Source organism: Pleurodeles waltl, chromosome 9, assembly GCF_031143425.1.
Source record: "Pleurodeles waltl isolate 20211129_DDA chromosome 9, aPleWal1.hap1.20221129, whole genome shotgun sequence".
NCBI lineage: Eukaryota > Metazoa > Chordata > Amphibia > Caudata > Salamandridae > Pleurodeles > Pleurodeles waltl.
In genome coordinates, this window is record NC_090448.1 from 1057920979 (window position 1) to 1057936799 (window position 15821).

Here is a 15821-nt window from a genome sequence, read left to right on the forward strand (position 1 = left end):
GTCTGATCACCCCAAGTCTCCTTAGTTCGGTTGAGTGGAATGACAAGGGTCCTAGTTCTTGAAGCCAGGTTGTTTAAAAATAATGGTTGGCCCATTTGCCTCATGCTGCTGTCTCAGTTTGCTCCAGTAGTCAGTTGCTTTAGGGCATTATCCAATGGAACAGGGATAAAGGGCTGATGGATTTTCAAGCGGTAAAATGATGTGTCTGTTATCCATGTTGCTTTGGCTATTGCAATTAAGGGCGTATATGAACATCTATTAGATACTGAATGCAAAGGAAACAGGAGGTCTATGCTACTCTCTTTGGATGTGGAAAAGCATTTCATAGGATTGATTTGACCTTCATGAGAAATGTCTTAGCAAAATTGGGCTTTAGGGAAGGCCTCCTGACCTGGGTGTTACCTGGGTGTTACCTGGCTGTTACCTGGCTGTTACCTGGCTATTGACTAGGAGAACCAGGATTGAACTGAATATAATTCTATCTTGATGGATCCACATCGGGTGATGAAAAAGTCAGGGATCCCTACTCTCTTCTTTTTTTATTTGCCCTCTCCTTGGAACCACTAGTGCAGCAAATCCGGATCAGCACACAGTTTAAAGATATCTGGTTGTGAGGAAATGAATGGAAAATAACCGTGTACACATTGTTGTCTGTGACTGACATAAAGGGTTGATTGGCATACATCTTTAAAGATCTGGAACTATACTAGTATGTTTCAGGATTCAAAATCAATACAAATAAATCAGAGGGTCTTAAACACACGATAGGTCACAAAGCATTACAATCACACAAGAAAACTCCATTCTAGTGGTCAAGCCACACCATTAAGTACCTAAGTGTGGAGCTGGTGGGCAGAATCATGAAAAAAGCTGCATACGTCTGTGGGAACAAATCTATCTTGTGTGGGTTGTATAAACATGCTTAAACTGATACTCCCCAAATACTCCTTAAAGTGCTTTTGGGCCTGATATAAAGTTTGGTGGACGAGTTACTCTGTCAAAAATGTGACCGCTATCCCATCCGCCATATTACAATTAGCATAGGATATAATGTAATTGTAATATGACAGACGGGATAACATAACCCCATCCGCCAAACTCTAAATCAGGCCATAATCGTCTTTAAAACACAATCAGTGCATCTAATTATCATTTATTTTGGAAACATATTGATGATTATCTAGTATTATTATTATATTTAGAGATAAGTTTTAATAAAACATTGGATACAATATTGTTATTTAAATATTTGAAATTAAAATATGTAGCTCTGTTCTGTTCTTTATTTACTTAAATTATTTTTCTCCCCTTTTATTTAAAATATCACATAACAGTTTTATTATATAGCTACATTGATCGTATTGCTGCTGTTTTACAATTTTGTATGTACCTTATTCGGTGTTCTTTTTTGTTTGGTCTGTCATCCTATCATAAATTTCAAGAAAATACTTTGAACTTTAGAACATGGTAGGATTGGCTTATACCCAATTAGCGTGTTTTATTTACTTGTAAGTCCTTAGTAAGGTGACACAATGTCACAGACCTATACACCAATAATTCCTTTGAGAAATATTCAGCGCGCCCTACCACAAAAACTTGGATCACTGTAGTCCATTCATGGAGGCCGTGCAATTACACATACATGATTTAATGTATGCATGAGGTAACTCTCCCAGTATGAGTGTGTTTATTTGCAGTACTGGTGCTGAAATTGTATGTGTAGCGCTATATTCTCAGTGTGCTTGATTGGGTTGCCTGATGTCTAAGCAATCAGGGCACTAGACCATTAGATGTTGGTGGCCACCTTGGCAAGGCTGATTCTATAAGCCATGCCCTGGCCGCCCCCGTTTGCTAGGCAATCAGGACTTCATGCGGCACCACGTGTCTTCAGATCGTTCCAGTGTTCTGCACTCGGCCGTTCAATCGGCCTAGTGCCTTCAGGACAGTACTAACAAAGGCTGCCTAAAGTTGCTAGTGCTTTTAACCCGCATATATGCAGATGTCAGTAAGACCTATGCATGCAGACTAACCCCAAAAATACTTGTTTTCTAGTGTGCTGCTAGTGTATCATCTCTAACATCTGAAGGTATATGGAGACAACGTCTACATAGAATAGATGACCAGCTGCAAGGGGTACAGTCAAGAACAGTTATATGCATAGCGTTTAGACATTTACTAGTGAGGAGCTGGCGCCAGTGAAGTAACTGGTGCCAAAAGTCTGCAAACCTTATGCACAATAAGGAGACATCATTGGTTATACGCCGATCTGGTCACGTTAGAGGTGATAATGAGGAACTATTGAATTTACACTGGGTAGCGTGTGAGAGGGAAGTGTTGAGTATTGCAGCAATTTGTTTATGCTTGTTTTATAGCGCCCACTACATCCTCGACGCCACCTGACAATCACGGATGGGTGTGACAGCTATCCAGTAACGTCAGATGAGGGTGACCAGTGAACCAGCGGATCAGACCTTGTTTATTATTTTGTCCCATTCCCTTCATTGCGGCCGAGGCCGGCAGTAATGCGGTCCTAGTAGCTTTAGTGGGTGTGGTCAGACAGATTTTCACCTTCATGACTTGAGAGTTAGGAGCTGGATTGTGGATGCAACACTGAAGAAGTTAGTCGGGACACAGAAACTTGTAAGGTGATGGGAATTGACATACCTTACACAGGTAGTTTGCCTTCTTGGAAGTCTGTGTAAATTGGTTCTTGTCAAAGACTAAACTGTGTTTCTAGTGTTGGTGGGGGGCGGAGAATCGCCATATTAAATAGATTGTAGCTAATCATCTTATTAAACAGAGATATATTTCCTCATGAAGAAGAATGACACAAAGTGTTGTTGCATAGTTGTGTTTAATGTACATAAGCAACATTTTCAACCTGGTGGAAATTCTGTATGCATACATAATACACATTCAAGTACTCAGGACATCTCCCGATGTAGATTGCCTTCACTACTTCTTTTATTTTCTGGGAATCCCCAAAGAACCAGAGATTTGCTCTAAAGAGAAAAATAATCCTGCCAAAAATATGGCAGACTCTTTATCTTTGGATTTCTTTTAATTGAGTCCTATATAAACAAGCCAGTCAAGAGTAAGGAAGCTCACTTTTTGTTCTACGGACAGCACAGCTACCAAGTAGGATGAATGGGTGTGATAGCCTTCTTCTGGTAACTCTTACCTGAAAATTTCGTGCCGCAGGTATCTGGCTCACCTATGCTAACCAGTATATTGGATTGGAAATTAAAAATGTACTAATTCACTTAGTAACAAAAAAAAATGTGCCTCGCCAGGAAAGGCTGTACTGTTTCATAACACTGCAGGGAACAGTAACTGAACTGGGTGTGACGTGGCAATTTGATCCTAGTGTGAAACTAGTTATGTTTTGTGATGGCAGATCTGTTCGGCACACAGTGGTTGCTGTTGTCCCTAGTAGCGCCACCTGAGGTCTGGCTGTGTTTCCCATTTGCATGACATTGAAAGAGGTGCAAGCCCTAGGCCTCCATCAGGGAGACTACATCTCCTATGGTAATTGCAGTGCAGCATGCCAATACTTCTTATTGCCTATACAGTATATATTGTTAATTCCAGGTTGTTGTGTTACTGCAGGGTAAACAGTTAAGTTGTTGGGTTGTAACTTGAGTATATAAACCCCTCTCTATGCACACTTTCTTATTGCTATTTTGCATTTATGTAGTGCATAATCAGCCATGGGCATGGCATCACAGATTTTCCAGTGGTCCAGGGATGACTTTCTAAATGGTTCTGAGGTTTTTCCAGTATTGGATCTTTCATACATTCACATGCATAAATAATTTCCCGTTGTGGAAGTGGGAGTCCCACTGTACCATAAAAAGCAGTAGTGAAAAGCCTACATAGAAGTCAATGTTAAAAGACATTTACTTTAATAGCTTATTAACCTCGGAAAAAATAAGGAGACTGGAATCCCATCTTTGACCTTCGCATGGTTACCCTTGCCGCTCCTAAATCATGGCAATCAAATGACACCTTCAGATCTCCAAGATGCATATTTCCATGTCCTGATTCACCCAAAAAATCAAAAATACCTTCAATTCAAGGTTTCCGGTAGCCACTACCAGTTCAGGTTTCTGGTAGCCACTACAAGTTCAGACTAAAATCATCTCCCCGCATCTTCACCAAGTATCTGGCTCCAGTGGCAGCTAATTTAAGACAAAAAGGAGTGCAAGTATTCCCATACCTGGACGACTAGTTAATAAATGCTGCCACATCTCAGCAGGCGGCAACAGATACATTAACCTGCCTCACACTCTTCAAAAAGCTGAGCCTCACAGTCAACAAACAAAAATCCTATCTAATGGCAACAATAACGCAGAATTTTCTGGCAGCGGTTCTAGAAACAAACCTGGACAAGGCATTCATCTCATAGGAAAGGCAGTTGAGGATTTAGAAACTGGCTCAGTGGCTAATCAAAAGAAAATCCATTTCAGCTTGGCTGTACAAATCCCTCCACAGAATGTTTTCCTCTTGCATCCCATTAGTTCCCCATTACCGACTTCAAATGTGACCATTGCAGGAGGAGCTAGACCTATAATGAATGCAAGTATCATTCAACGACATCATTCGGATTACCATACATGATAACATCAATGCAATGGTGTGCTCAGAGTGAAAATATAGTCAAAGGGCTAACATTCCTCACACAGATATGAGACTTTGTAATACCAATGGATGCGTCTTTAGAGGGATGGGGTGCTCATCTTCAAGGTTTGACAATCAGTTTAAATTGGAACAACCTCCAAAAGAAAATGCACATAAACTTGCTGGAACTCAAAGCCAGAGAACAAGCCCTAATTTCTTTCCTTTCCAGGATAGCAAGATCATCTGTATTAATTCTCACAGACAATACCACCAGCATTACAATAACAAACAGGGAGGAACGAGGTCATCAGCTCTGTCACAGCAAGCTCAGCTGTTAGACCTGGCATCCTTGGCATGGTCTCCCCTGTCTGTTTTATGCCTCTGCATCCCATGTTTTGATTGTGTGCGGGATGCTGTTTTTGGCAGTCAGCGCACTTTACCACTGCTGACCAGTGATAAAGTGCAAGTGCTCCTGTGTAAAGTGTATGTGTAATTGGTTTTTCCATGATTAGCATATTTCATGTACTAGTAAATCCCTGGAAAAGTGCACTACAGGTGCCCAGGGCCTGTAAATAAAATGCTACTAATGGGCCTGCATCACTGGTTGTGCCACCCACATGAGTATCCCTGTAAACATGGCTCAGACCTGCCACTGCAGTGTCTGTGTGTGCAATTTTAAACTATCAATTTGACCTGGTAAGTGCACCCACTAATAGTGAAATACTACCAAATTCGTTTTTCACTGTTGCAAGGCCTGTCTTTCTCATAGGTTAACATGGGGGCTGCCTTTAAATATCCTTAAAGTGCAGTTTCCCTTGGAGAGCAGATAGAAATTTGGTGTTTGGTGTAGCTAAACTCACAATTTAAAAATACATCTGTCAGTGAAGTTGGTTTTTAGAATGTTAGTTTGAAAATGCCACTTTTACAAAGTAGACATTTTCTTGCTTAAACAATTCTGTAACTCTGCCTGTTTGTGAATTCCCTGTCTGGGTTAGGCTGACAGCTGGGCTGTTTGTGAATCTCCTCTAGACAGTGGCACAAAGGGAGCTGGGGTGTAGCCTGCATATCCTGATGAGCCATCTGAGCTGGAGTGGAGGGAGGAGTGGTCACTTACACCTGAATGGGCTGTGACTGCTCTCTCACAATGCAGTCTTCAACCCCCTTGGTGTGTGTGTCTGGGGCCTGGCTTGGGCAAGGCAGGATCTTGTGAACAACAGAGACTTTCCTTTGAACTTTGCCTACTTCAAAGGCAGAAAGGGGTATAAGTAGTGGACCCTAAACCCCAGATTTTTAGATCACTTCTGGAACCAAGAGGAACCTCTGCCAAGGAGAAGAGCTGAAGAGCTGAGGAGAAGTGCTGTCCCTGCCTGTGACTGTGCTTTGTTGGGCTGCTTCTGCCTGTGAAAGGAGACAAAGTCTAGACTGTGTTGTGCATTCATTCTTGATGAAGATTCTATAAAAGCTTGCCTCCTGTTTTGAAGTCTCAGGGCCATCAAAGACTTCCTCTGCCAGCACCTGGACTCTCTGCTGAGACTCCTGCCCTGCCAAGTGGTCCCCTATCCAGTCACTTGGCCCTTGAAAGGTGAAGCTGGCAGAACAAGAGCTACAATCCAAGCACAGAACACCGTGCAGGGAAATTTTCAACGCACCATCTGCAACAAGGCTGATAAAAGACGTGCACTCACTTTGTGGCTAAAATCAATGCTCCACCTGCATTGCGGCTGGGAGAACGACGCATCGTGGCTGGAGAAACGATGCAACACCTGCTTGCCGCTGCTGATAATGACACAAACCCCACGCTGCATGGTTTTCTAACACTGTGCAACTGGATTTCTCACGCATCGTCCCTGGGCATAAAAGCCACTGTGAATCGGTGCGGATCTGAGGTGCCCTGTCCGGAATTCAACGCATCGCTCTCTTGCGAGGGAGAAAAACGATGCATTGCCTACTCAACTGGAGAAGAAATGACACACAGCCTCACTTGGGAGTAAGGAATTGAGACATCACTGACTTTTCCAACGCACGCTCGCCCATGCGGCTTTATTTTTGACGCAAACCAGGTACTTTGTGTAAAATCAATGTTTCCATTGTTTTCTATGGAGTAAGACTCTTATTCTTTTGAAAATTCATATCTTGACTTGATGGAGTTTTGTCTTTTTGGTCTTGTTTGATTTAGATAAATCCCTATTTATGTGTCCCTTTTGTAATGTTTTCACTGTATTACTGTGTGTGTTGGTACAAATATTTTACGCATTGCCTTTGAGATAAGCCTCACTGCTTGTGCCAAGCTACCAAGGGGGTGAGCAGGGGTTATCTGAGTGTGTATCTCCATTACCCTGACTAGAGTGAGGGTCTCTGCTTGGACAGAGTGCAAACGGACTGTCCCCCATTTCTAACAGCAACAAATATGGAAATGGGCCATACACAACCAAATAACATAAAAAGCAGAACATGTGACCGGAGCAATCAATGTCTTAGCAGACACCTTAAACAGAATGACTGCCAGCTCCCATGAGCGGTAACTCAATCAGCAGATTCTAGAAGACATCTTCGATTGTGGGGGCAAACCAAAATTGGATCTGTTTGCGACCAATAACAACCCAAAATGTCAATACTACGCAAGCTGACCTCATCAGAAGGGGTCTTGAGGGAATGTGATTTTGAACAGATAGTCAAAGATCTTTTCATACGCTTTTCCTCGATCCCATTGATCCCAAGAATCCTCAGAAAACTCAAGAGAGAACCCTGCCGAGTGATCCTCTTTGCTCCCAGATGACCCAGACAGGTCTGGTTCAAAGAACTCCTGCTCCTTTCAGAACAGGCCAATATTCAGCTGAAACGTTCCTGTTAATGAACAACAGCCAAGTACGTCATCCGAATCCAACATCACTACAGTTGTTGGCCTGGCTCCTGCATTCAACAAACTCTCAAGATTGAATGTTTCGGAGGATTGCAGGCAGATTCTGGCAAAGGCCAGGGCCAACACCACCAATAAAACATGCAGGCTTAAGTGCAAATGTTTTGTTTGTGGTGTCAGGTAACACATGTTCATCCTATCTTATCCTCCCCAGAACAAATTATCCTGTATCTTCTTCAACTGTAAAAATCTGGTGTACCTCACTCAACCATGAAAGTGCACGTGAAAGCAATATGACAATTTGGAATATCAGATATGTCACCTTCCCTGTGGTCCAGCAGAGTGATCAAACAGTTTCTCACAGGTCTATTCAGGCTCGTTACTCCTTTGAAGAAACCTCCTCCTGCTTGGCATCTACATGTACTATTAGGAGAATTGATGAAAGCTCTGTTTGAGCCCATTCACAAGACAGACTTGAAATATCTGACATGGAAGACAGCGCTGCTTTTGGCACTAACATCCGCAAGAAGGGTTAGTGACTTCCAAGCATATACCATTAAAGAACCATTCATGCAATTCTTACTACACAGCATGGTATTGGGAACCAATCCTAAGTTTATACCAAAGGTTCCTTCGGACTTCCACTTTAATGAACCCATAATATTGAGAACATTCTTTCCCAATCCCCAAACTATGGCAGAAAAATCAATACATACATTGGACATTAGAAGGTGTATCAAAACTCAGGACTAGACACATCCACAAAATGGATCAGTTGTTTGTGGCTTATGGGAATCTACAAAGAAGGTTCACAGTTTCAAAGCAAAGCATAGCAAGATGGACTGTAGCAGCTATCCAATTCTGTCACAGGCAAGCAGGAAAAACGTTAACACAGAAGGTTAACACTCGTTCTACTAGAGCTGTTTCTACTACCTCAGCTCTCTTCACAGGTGTACCTATTCAGCAAATATGCCGTGCAGCAACATGGTCCGGCAGGCATTCCTTTACACAGCATTACTACCTGGATTCCTCTGACAAGAGTGATGCAGCGGTGGGACAAGCAGTGCACCCCATCTGTTCAAATAGGGTGAGCCATTTCTAACTATCTTACCCACCATCCGCTATGATATGATATATATTCTTCTTTACAAATTCTAACTGATGACTATTCTGATTCAAACATGTGAACCTATGAAAGATCCAATACTGGAGATAAAGTAAGTTATTTACCTGTAACTGTTGTTCTCCACTATTGGTATCTTTCATAGATTCACATGCGACCCACCCTCCTCCCAATAGAGGCTTCCCTTATTTGTCTAGGGTATTATAACACACTTGTGCTGAAAAATCTGAGGGACTGGAGCCTCTGTGGTGAGGATTCTAAAGGGTTCTGTCATCTGCTTGTCTGGGATGTGGGTATTTTTAAATGAGGGTAATAAGCTATTAAAGTTAATGTCTTTTAACATTGACTTCTAGCTAGGTTTTTCACTACCGCTTTCTGTGGTACTGTGAGGCTCCCACTTAGATGACAGGGAATGATTCAAGCCTGTGAATCTATGAAAGATACCAATACTGGAGAACTACATTTACGGGTAAGTAACTTATCTTCTTCCATTCACAGATCAAAGTCTGAATAGGTTTATGGAGACATGTTGTGAGTGGAGTGAAGGAGTGTTCCTCAAGTGAGTGTGTCTCACTTAGTGAGCTGTAGTTTGAAGTGTGCGGCCAGAATACACACATACATGTTTATGTTCAGATTTCTTTAAGTATATTATTTTTCGTTAAATGCATCTATGCTCGTACCTACTGCATTTTGCTAACAGGCATTGTATTCTCACATAAAAATCTTCAGAGCACTGAAAGACGCAAAGCCTATTCTTTTTTTCAGTATTCCTTATGTGTCCTCCTTACAGGGAAACATTGTGCTTACAGACCATGCGTACCTCATTTTAAACCTCCTCAGGTTTCGCACAGACGAGGCAGATGATGTGAAATTTGCAGTACGTGAGCATTACCCAGTGGATCATGCCAAAGCTCCAGAACCTCTACTCGATTTGGAAAGGTAATTCCATGTTCAACCAATAGCAAATCCAGTCCTTAGGAATGATGCTGGCCAAGGATATCGTTCTTCATTTTGTGCTTTGCATTAGTCTTTTGGGCGCCATTATATTCAGTTTGGGATTCGGCCCGCCTGGCATATAAAATTCACAGAGTATCTGAAAAATAGTGATTGTCCTGTAGAATACATTGATCCCTTAAAGGGTTTAAAATATTTCATATCATTGTGGGTGGGAAGGGGGTTAATGTAGAGTTTATAAAATATGGTGTTATTTTGAAGTGAAGTATTTGATCAATATTATTCAGACAGTTATTGTAGACACTCCCTAGATAGTTGTAATCCTTGCAGATGCTTTTTAAAACAGGTAATTTGTTTGGAAATTATGTGATATTTTGTCTTGTGTGTCTGCAACATTTGGAAATAAGTACGTTTCCAAACCAATTTGGTGTGGCTACAAACACCTCTATTGAATACCAGATGTCATGTCAGCACATCAAACGTTACAAAATATACAGTGAGCCTTTGGGCCACCTCCCTTTAACCACTGACTTCTTCGGGCAATCACCTTCTGGCACTAGCTCACTGGGTTGTCTATAAAATTTTGGGATCAGTCCATGGTTTGCAGATGTGTATATCAAGCACTGACATTTAATGTATCTTCAAAGTATTCCTGTCAGGAACGGCAACTTATCCCTCACAGCAGCACCTTGAGGAACTGATACGGCTCCTGGCTTTAGTCTTCTTGCTTCCCCCACATAGCCCTCCACAGTGTTCCACCCCACCGCTTTCCCCTGCGCCCTCTGCCGCCCCCTTTGCTTAGGATCTATCACTGCAGTAGAAGCTCTCATGAAAGGGCTGGGTGAACGCATGACAGAGGGACGCATAGGCACTGGGTGTCATGGCTGAGCATGTGCACCCACAAAAAACTGCATTAAATACTCTAACTGTAGCCTCCAAATGACCCAGCTACCCTCACAAGTGCACATACACAGGACACTAGACACTGCACAAGTATCCTTGATTGCGGTAGCCCTCCACAAGGCGGGGAGAGCAACACAAACGGCTTCGAGTTCAACATGGCTGACATCATCAGCCATCTTTAAACACTTGCAGTTTTAATCTTATTTTTATATTCAGACCTGACCATCCCAATGGTAGGTGAGGTCTGAGTGGGCCGCCAGACCAGCGATATTGCCCCGCTAAGCTTCCCCCTCCTCCTGTGCCTATTTATTCCCACCACTGCACCCCTTTACTGTGCCCCACAATGTGTGCTGATCCAAATTGGTGGGGATTCCTGATAGAGCTCCCAGTACTGATGTCATTGATGTTTCGGAGATGTGTGATGTCTCACTGACGGTTCAGTGCATCTCAAGCATTATTTAATATAGTACAGTAACTACCAGCAAAGCATGCATTTTAAAAATACCACAGATAAAATAAAACCAGTTTCCCTTAAAAAATGACTGTCAGGCGGTGTTTAATCTCCATTTCTATCTAGGATGCACGACTCCGATCCTCGATGTACCCTTCTCCATTTTCCCACATATCAAGTCACACTTGCCCCATTTTCACCCAGCAATCACAAGCACTGTTACTCATTCACATGCATTGGTTGCAGTCTCCCTCTTCTAAGTGTGTTCTTTGTCACCTCTCCACATATGTGGGTTGTCTTCCGATCCACTGACAGCCATAGCTGTTTTCCTCACCTTTCTTCAGTTCCACTTTGTCCTACTAACGAAGTTGCATCCTGTTAAAGGATTCCTAGGATTCCTGGTACCCACCTCTTGGTCTACCACACCTGCTTGAAAAACCAACTGTTCTTCAGTCAGAAGGCGGGAGGTCATTCTGGTGATGTAGAGGTAGTGTTGTAGCCCTGCATGATTTCACATGTTCAGTAACAGGAGCATTGTCTTGATTGATTGATTGATAAGCCCTGCATAAATCACCAAAGTAAGCACACTTATAACTGAGCGGGCCTCTCCACAGATTGACAAATGTGTGTTTGTGTGGAAATAGTCAGTCAATGGATGAATGGATGCTGTGTGATAGATTGCACGGATGATGAGTGATTGAATGCCTTCATTCACCAGTTAGTAAAGTCAAACTTTCAGTTATCAGCCAAATCTATTGGTTTGCCAGTACTTGATACTATAAGAGCTGCCCCCCTCTGTTCACCACATGTAGCTTCTGATCATTTTAAAAGGCAGACACCATTAAAGGAAGTAAAGGGTGTCTCAGAATTCACAACAGTAGTGCTACAATAAAACACTAGTATTGTTAAATAAAACGGTTTTGGTTTGGCTTTTTTAAGGTGTTGCACTTTGACTTGATGTTCTTGTTTCTGCCAGCTTAGTGCATTAACTGACTCTGGCATTCTGGGTTAATGTCTACGTATAGTGCTCGAGTTGTAGTGTTGTGGCTGCAGTGTGTGAGGAGGAGTTGCAGCTTTGCGGTGTTGTATTGAAATGTAATTTCAGTATTGTAGTGCTAGTTTCATATTGTGCTTTAATGTTGAAATCGTGGTTTTGATATTGTACTGCTGCAGCGGTGCTGTAGTATTCATGAAGTTATAGTTGTGGTGTGGCAATTATACTGTTTTGGTTTCACTGTGGTGTACTAATACCGTGTTGCAATTATAGTGTTGCACATGTAGGTTCTTAGTGCTGTAGTTATTGAGTGCCAGATAGTCACCATTGTTTGATGCAATGGCATGAAATATTTCTCAGGTGACTTACCCGATCTTGACTCACCCATCAAGATTGTGTTTGATGTTAAGGCGCGTGCTTCCGCCTAGACTGTCTCCAATGCCAAAACCTGTCTCTATGTTGAGAGCACTTTCTTTAAGAGACTAAAGCCAAAAAGGCACCATATGTTTATTATTGGGAGGTTAGCTCTCCTGTACCAGATACTTGCAGCCACCCATAGTGATGTTACTCCCCCTAACCTTAACAAAACTAAGCAAACCACAGCAAGGAAAGAAATATGGAACCTGAACGTCTTAAAGAAAGCACTAAGATAGATCAACGTATGTTAACCTAGTGCTTTTGATTCAAATGTCATATGAAATCGTCATTATTCTGTGGATTCATAATGGAGGTAAAATGCTTCTAAGTCCTAAAATCATGTACTATAAATTGATGTACAACCTTGTGTATGTTTTGTTAACGGTTTATCTGGACTGTGAAGTTTTATGGCTTTTTAGTTGAAGTAAGCTTGACTGCCGATAATGGGAACTATGGAACTCTTATCAACACTCTCTCTTTTCGAAAGCAATTCCCCAAATTTGGCAATTTAACAAGAGGTAAGGCAAGGTAGCAATCTGTTCACATTCACAAAGTTACCATGCGTAGGCCACCTTTAGTGGTAATAAATAATATTTTTAAAAGGTTTTAAAGAAAGGCTATTTTTTCAGACTAGGTCAGGTTATTACTGCTATTATGAATTAAACATCTACTCACTGTTGGGCTCTGCCATGGGCTTTACAAATTATGCCCCTTTATCTCCGTCTTTATGGCTTGAAGACAAAAGCCAATCTGTAGCTTAGATGTTTTCCTAGAGTGGTTTGTATCCCACTCTATTTAAGTTGATTTTGATATGAAACCTGAATTGGACACCCTTAAAATTGTAGCATGGAGAAGAAGGCAATAAACTGTGAACCACAGTTTAATGCCAGTAAGGGCAACAGTAGTAAAGTCATTTTACCACCAAATGTAAAGACAGAAGAAGCTGCCTGTCAGTGCTTGGCAAATATTCTAGAAACAATAAGCAGTGACTCCAATCTAGCCACACTCATAAGACCCCAGTGATAAGAATCCATCTTGCACCCTTTAGCCAGCAGACATTAACCAAAGGTAAGTTGTTAAACGTTCTACATAACAGCTATGCTGTCAGATCCAAGAAGACTCTTCTACATACTACTCCTGTGAACATCAGTACTAAATCCTTCTAGTACAGGAGGTTCCTAATTTAATATGAATCAAGACCTCAAATGAACAAAGACATCCATTCTCACTACTTTCTAGGAAGAAAAGGAGGCACACAGTGGTTTATGCTTGGTGATAGCTTCATATGTATTTACAGTTTGTGCCACTAAATTATTTTAATGAATTAAATACACGCTGCCTTCCACAGGTTGAATGAAATATTGTCAAAGGCAGAAAAAGGGGACCAATTAAAGAGAGTACTGAACCCGCATCTTCGTAAGTCATAACACACTCCTTTCTTATAAAAGCTATTAGTTGTCATATGTAGAAATTGTGCCACAAAATGGGACATTCAGAGAGTTTTGAAATCTATGTGTAATGTCACTAGAAAATAGCTGCCTGAAATGTTCATCCCATTGTCTGTGAATGAATTCAGTGTTTCACTGTTCCCATCGCATGGACGCAGATACTGGTCCCACCAACACTCATGCAACACCATTAAAATCACTTAGGATGGTATGATCGTACAGTGGCATTCATTACAGCATGTAATGATTCAGTGTTAATGTTATGATTGTCAGTAAAACATTTACATTTCAATAACCTCTATCCATGAGTCTTTCTTCTATGTTTAACATGCTGCAGCTCAGCCTTAAGAACCTCCAGCAGGGGTCCCCATACTCCAGAGCCTTTTTAGCAAAAGCCCAAACTCCAGAAGGGCTTGAAACTAGGCCCCCCCCCCCCCCCCCCCCCCAAAAAAGACCTAGGACAAACTTGCAAAAAGCTTAGTGGGGCTTCTGTGGGTACTACCACACTCCTGGCAGCACAACAAACACTTCTTAAAGCTGAGGCGCCAGAAAGCTACATATGCAAATCTTCCAGTACCCAGAGAATTTAGGCACACCTCTTTAGCCCGAGTGTGTGCATATTGATGGGATCCCAGGGATGAATACTCTAGTAGGAAGAGGGCCCCATGCATGCCCATCTTGGCCCCACTTTCTGCATGTCCCCAGGGACAATTCTTGAGAACATAGATCAGGCCACCATGTGTACCCCTGGCAATTTTCCTCTCTTGGCAGCTTGAAGAGCTTCAGGAGTGGGACTACACACAGACCAGGTCCCCCAGGGAGACCAAGCATTCTCTTGTTTTTCTCAGGCCCCGGTAGGCCAGTTTGGACAAGGTAAAGTGCAATTTGCTGCTTGTATCCAGCTCTAGCCACATATTCATGTGTTTCTGGCTCCTGGCCTCTAAAAAGGTACATTCCTTTGAGAACTTAATTCATTTTTTCAGCACTGCCTCCCTGCACCTGCCCTGTCTCCTGTCTGTGTGCCTATTACCTTTTTCAGGCCCCTAGTCTTCCTTAGCTGCACTTCCAAAGCAGAGTGCCTCCCTATGTGCCCCCTCCAGGTCCCACGGCCTCTTCTGGCTACTAGCACAGCACCAGGGGCAGCAGGGGTCTTGGGCCTCCTCTTTCTGGATGCCATACTCCTGCAGCACCAGTCCACAGAATATCTAGGCAACCGTCCAGGGTCCCCTTCAACAGGTCCACCCATCTACTGTCCCAGTCCTTGAATCTATTCTTGCAGTAGGGGTCAGGTGTCTTATCTCTTCCACCTGGGCATTCCTCCAGCGCAAATTTCCCTAGATCCAGGCCTTTCTCTAAAGTCTCTCCTCTGTGCTGGAATTGTTGAGTGGGTGTGGAAAGTTCCAGAAGCTAGTCACCTCTGCCTAATCTTAGGCTAACAATTTATCACTCTACCCCTGTCCCAACCTGCTGCACAGCATTTTGGGAATTCCCAAGATGGCACAGTGAAGTGGTCTCTTGAATGTCTAAGCTCTGTCCCTAACTGCCTCAGCTGTCCAGTCCCTTCCCTCCAAAACCTCAATGATCAACATCTCCTGTGGCTGGCTCCACAGACCTGGCTACTGTCTTTTCTTTCTTTGGCATTGGCCTTCCCAGCCTGGTACAAGGTGGAAAGTAATGAGCAAAAAGACATTCCATCCTCATCTTCTCCTTTCACAGGAGCATGTCTAATTACTGGCGTATGGCCTATTGTGTGAGGAGATCCTCCAGCTAGCCAGCTGGTTGAATGAAAGGCCTAAATCTCATTAGCAGCTAAGTCAGGCAAAAACAATACATATTTAAGTGCCACAAAAGTGCAGATATGAGGAATTATTGTCAGATTATTATAGAGATCTAGTGATGTGGAAGGTTTACGAATCCCAGAGATCTCAAAATGAGGTCTGATTGGCTACCACCACTTCCACCAGAAAGTGGTGGCAGCCATCTTGGGACTTGGACTCAGCTGAATCCCAAGGAAAAAAACAAAAATAAAACAGATGGGGTAGGGCAAGAATATC

The 15821-nt window shown here is 42.5% G+C and overlaps 1 protein-coding gene across 1 annotated transcript in view; it reads left to right on the plus strand.

The window, feature by feature from the left end:
- Positions 1-15821, plus strand: part of NEMF (nuclear export mediator factor) — a 273128-nt gene that overhangs the window by 59198 nt on the left and 198109 nt on the right. The window contains exons 5-6 of the mRNA XM_069208695.1: positions 9391-9539; positions 13668-13735. Coding sequence (XP_069064796.1) covers positions 9391-9539; positions 13668-13735 — 217 coding nt within the window. The remainder of the gene's footprint in view (positions 1-9390; positions 9540-13667; positions 13736-15821) is intronic.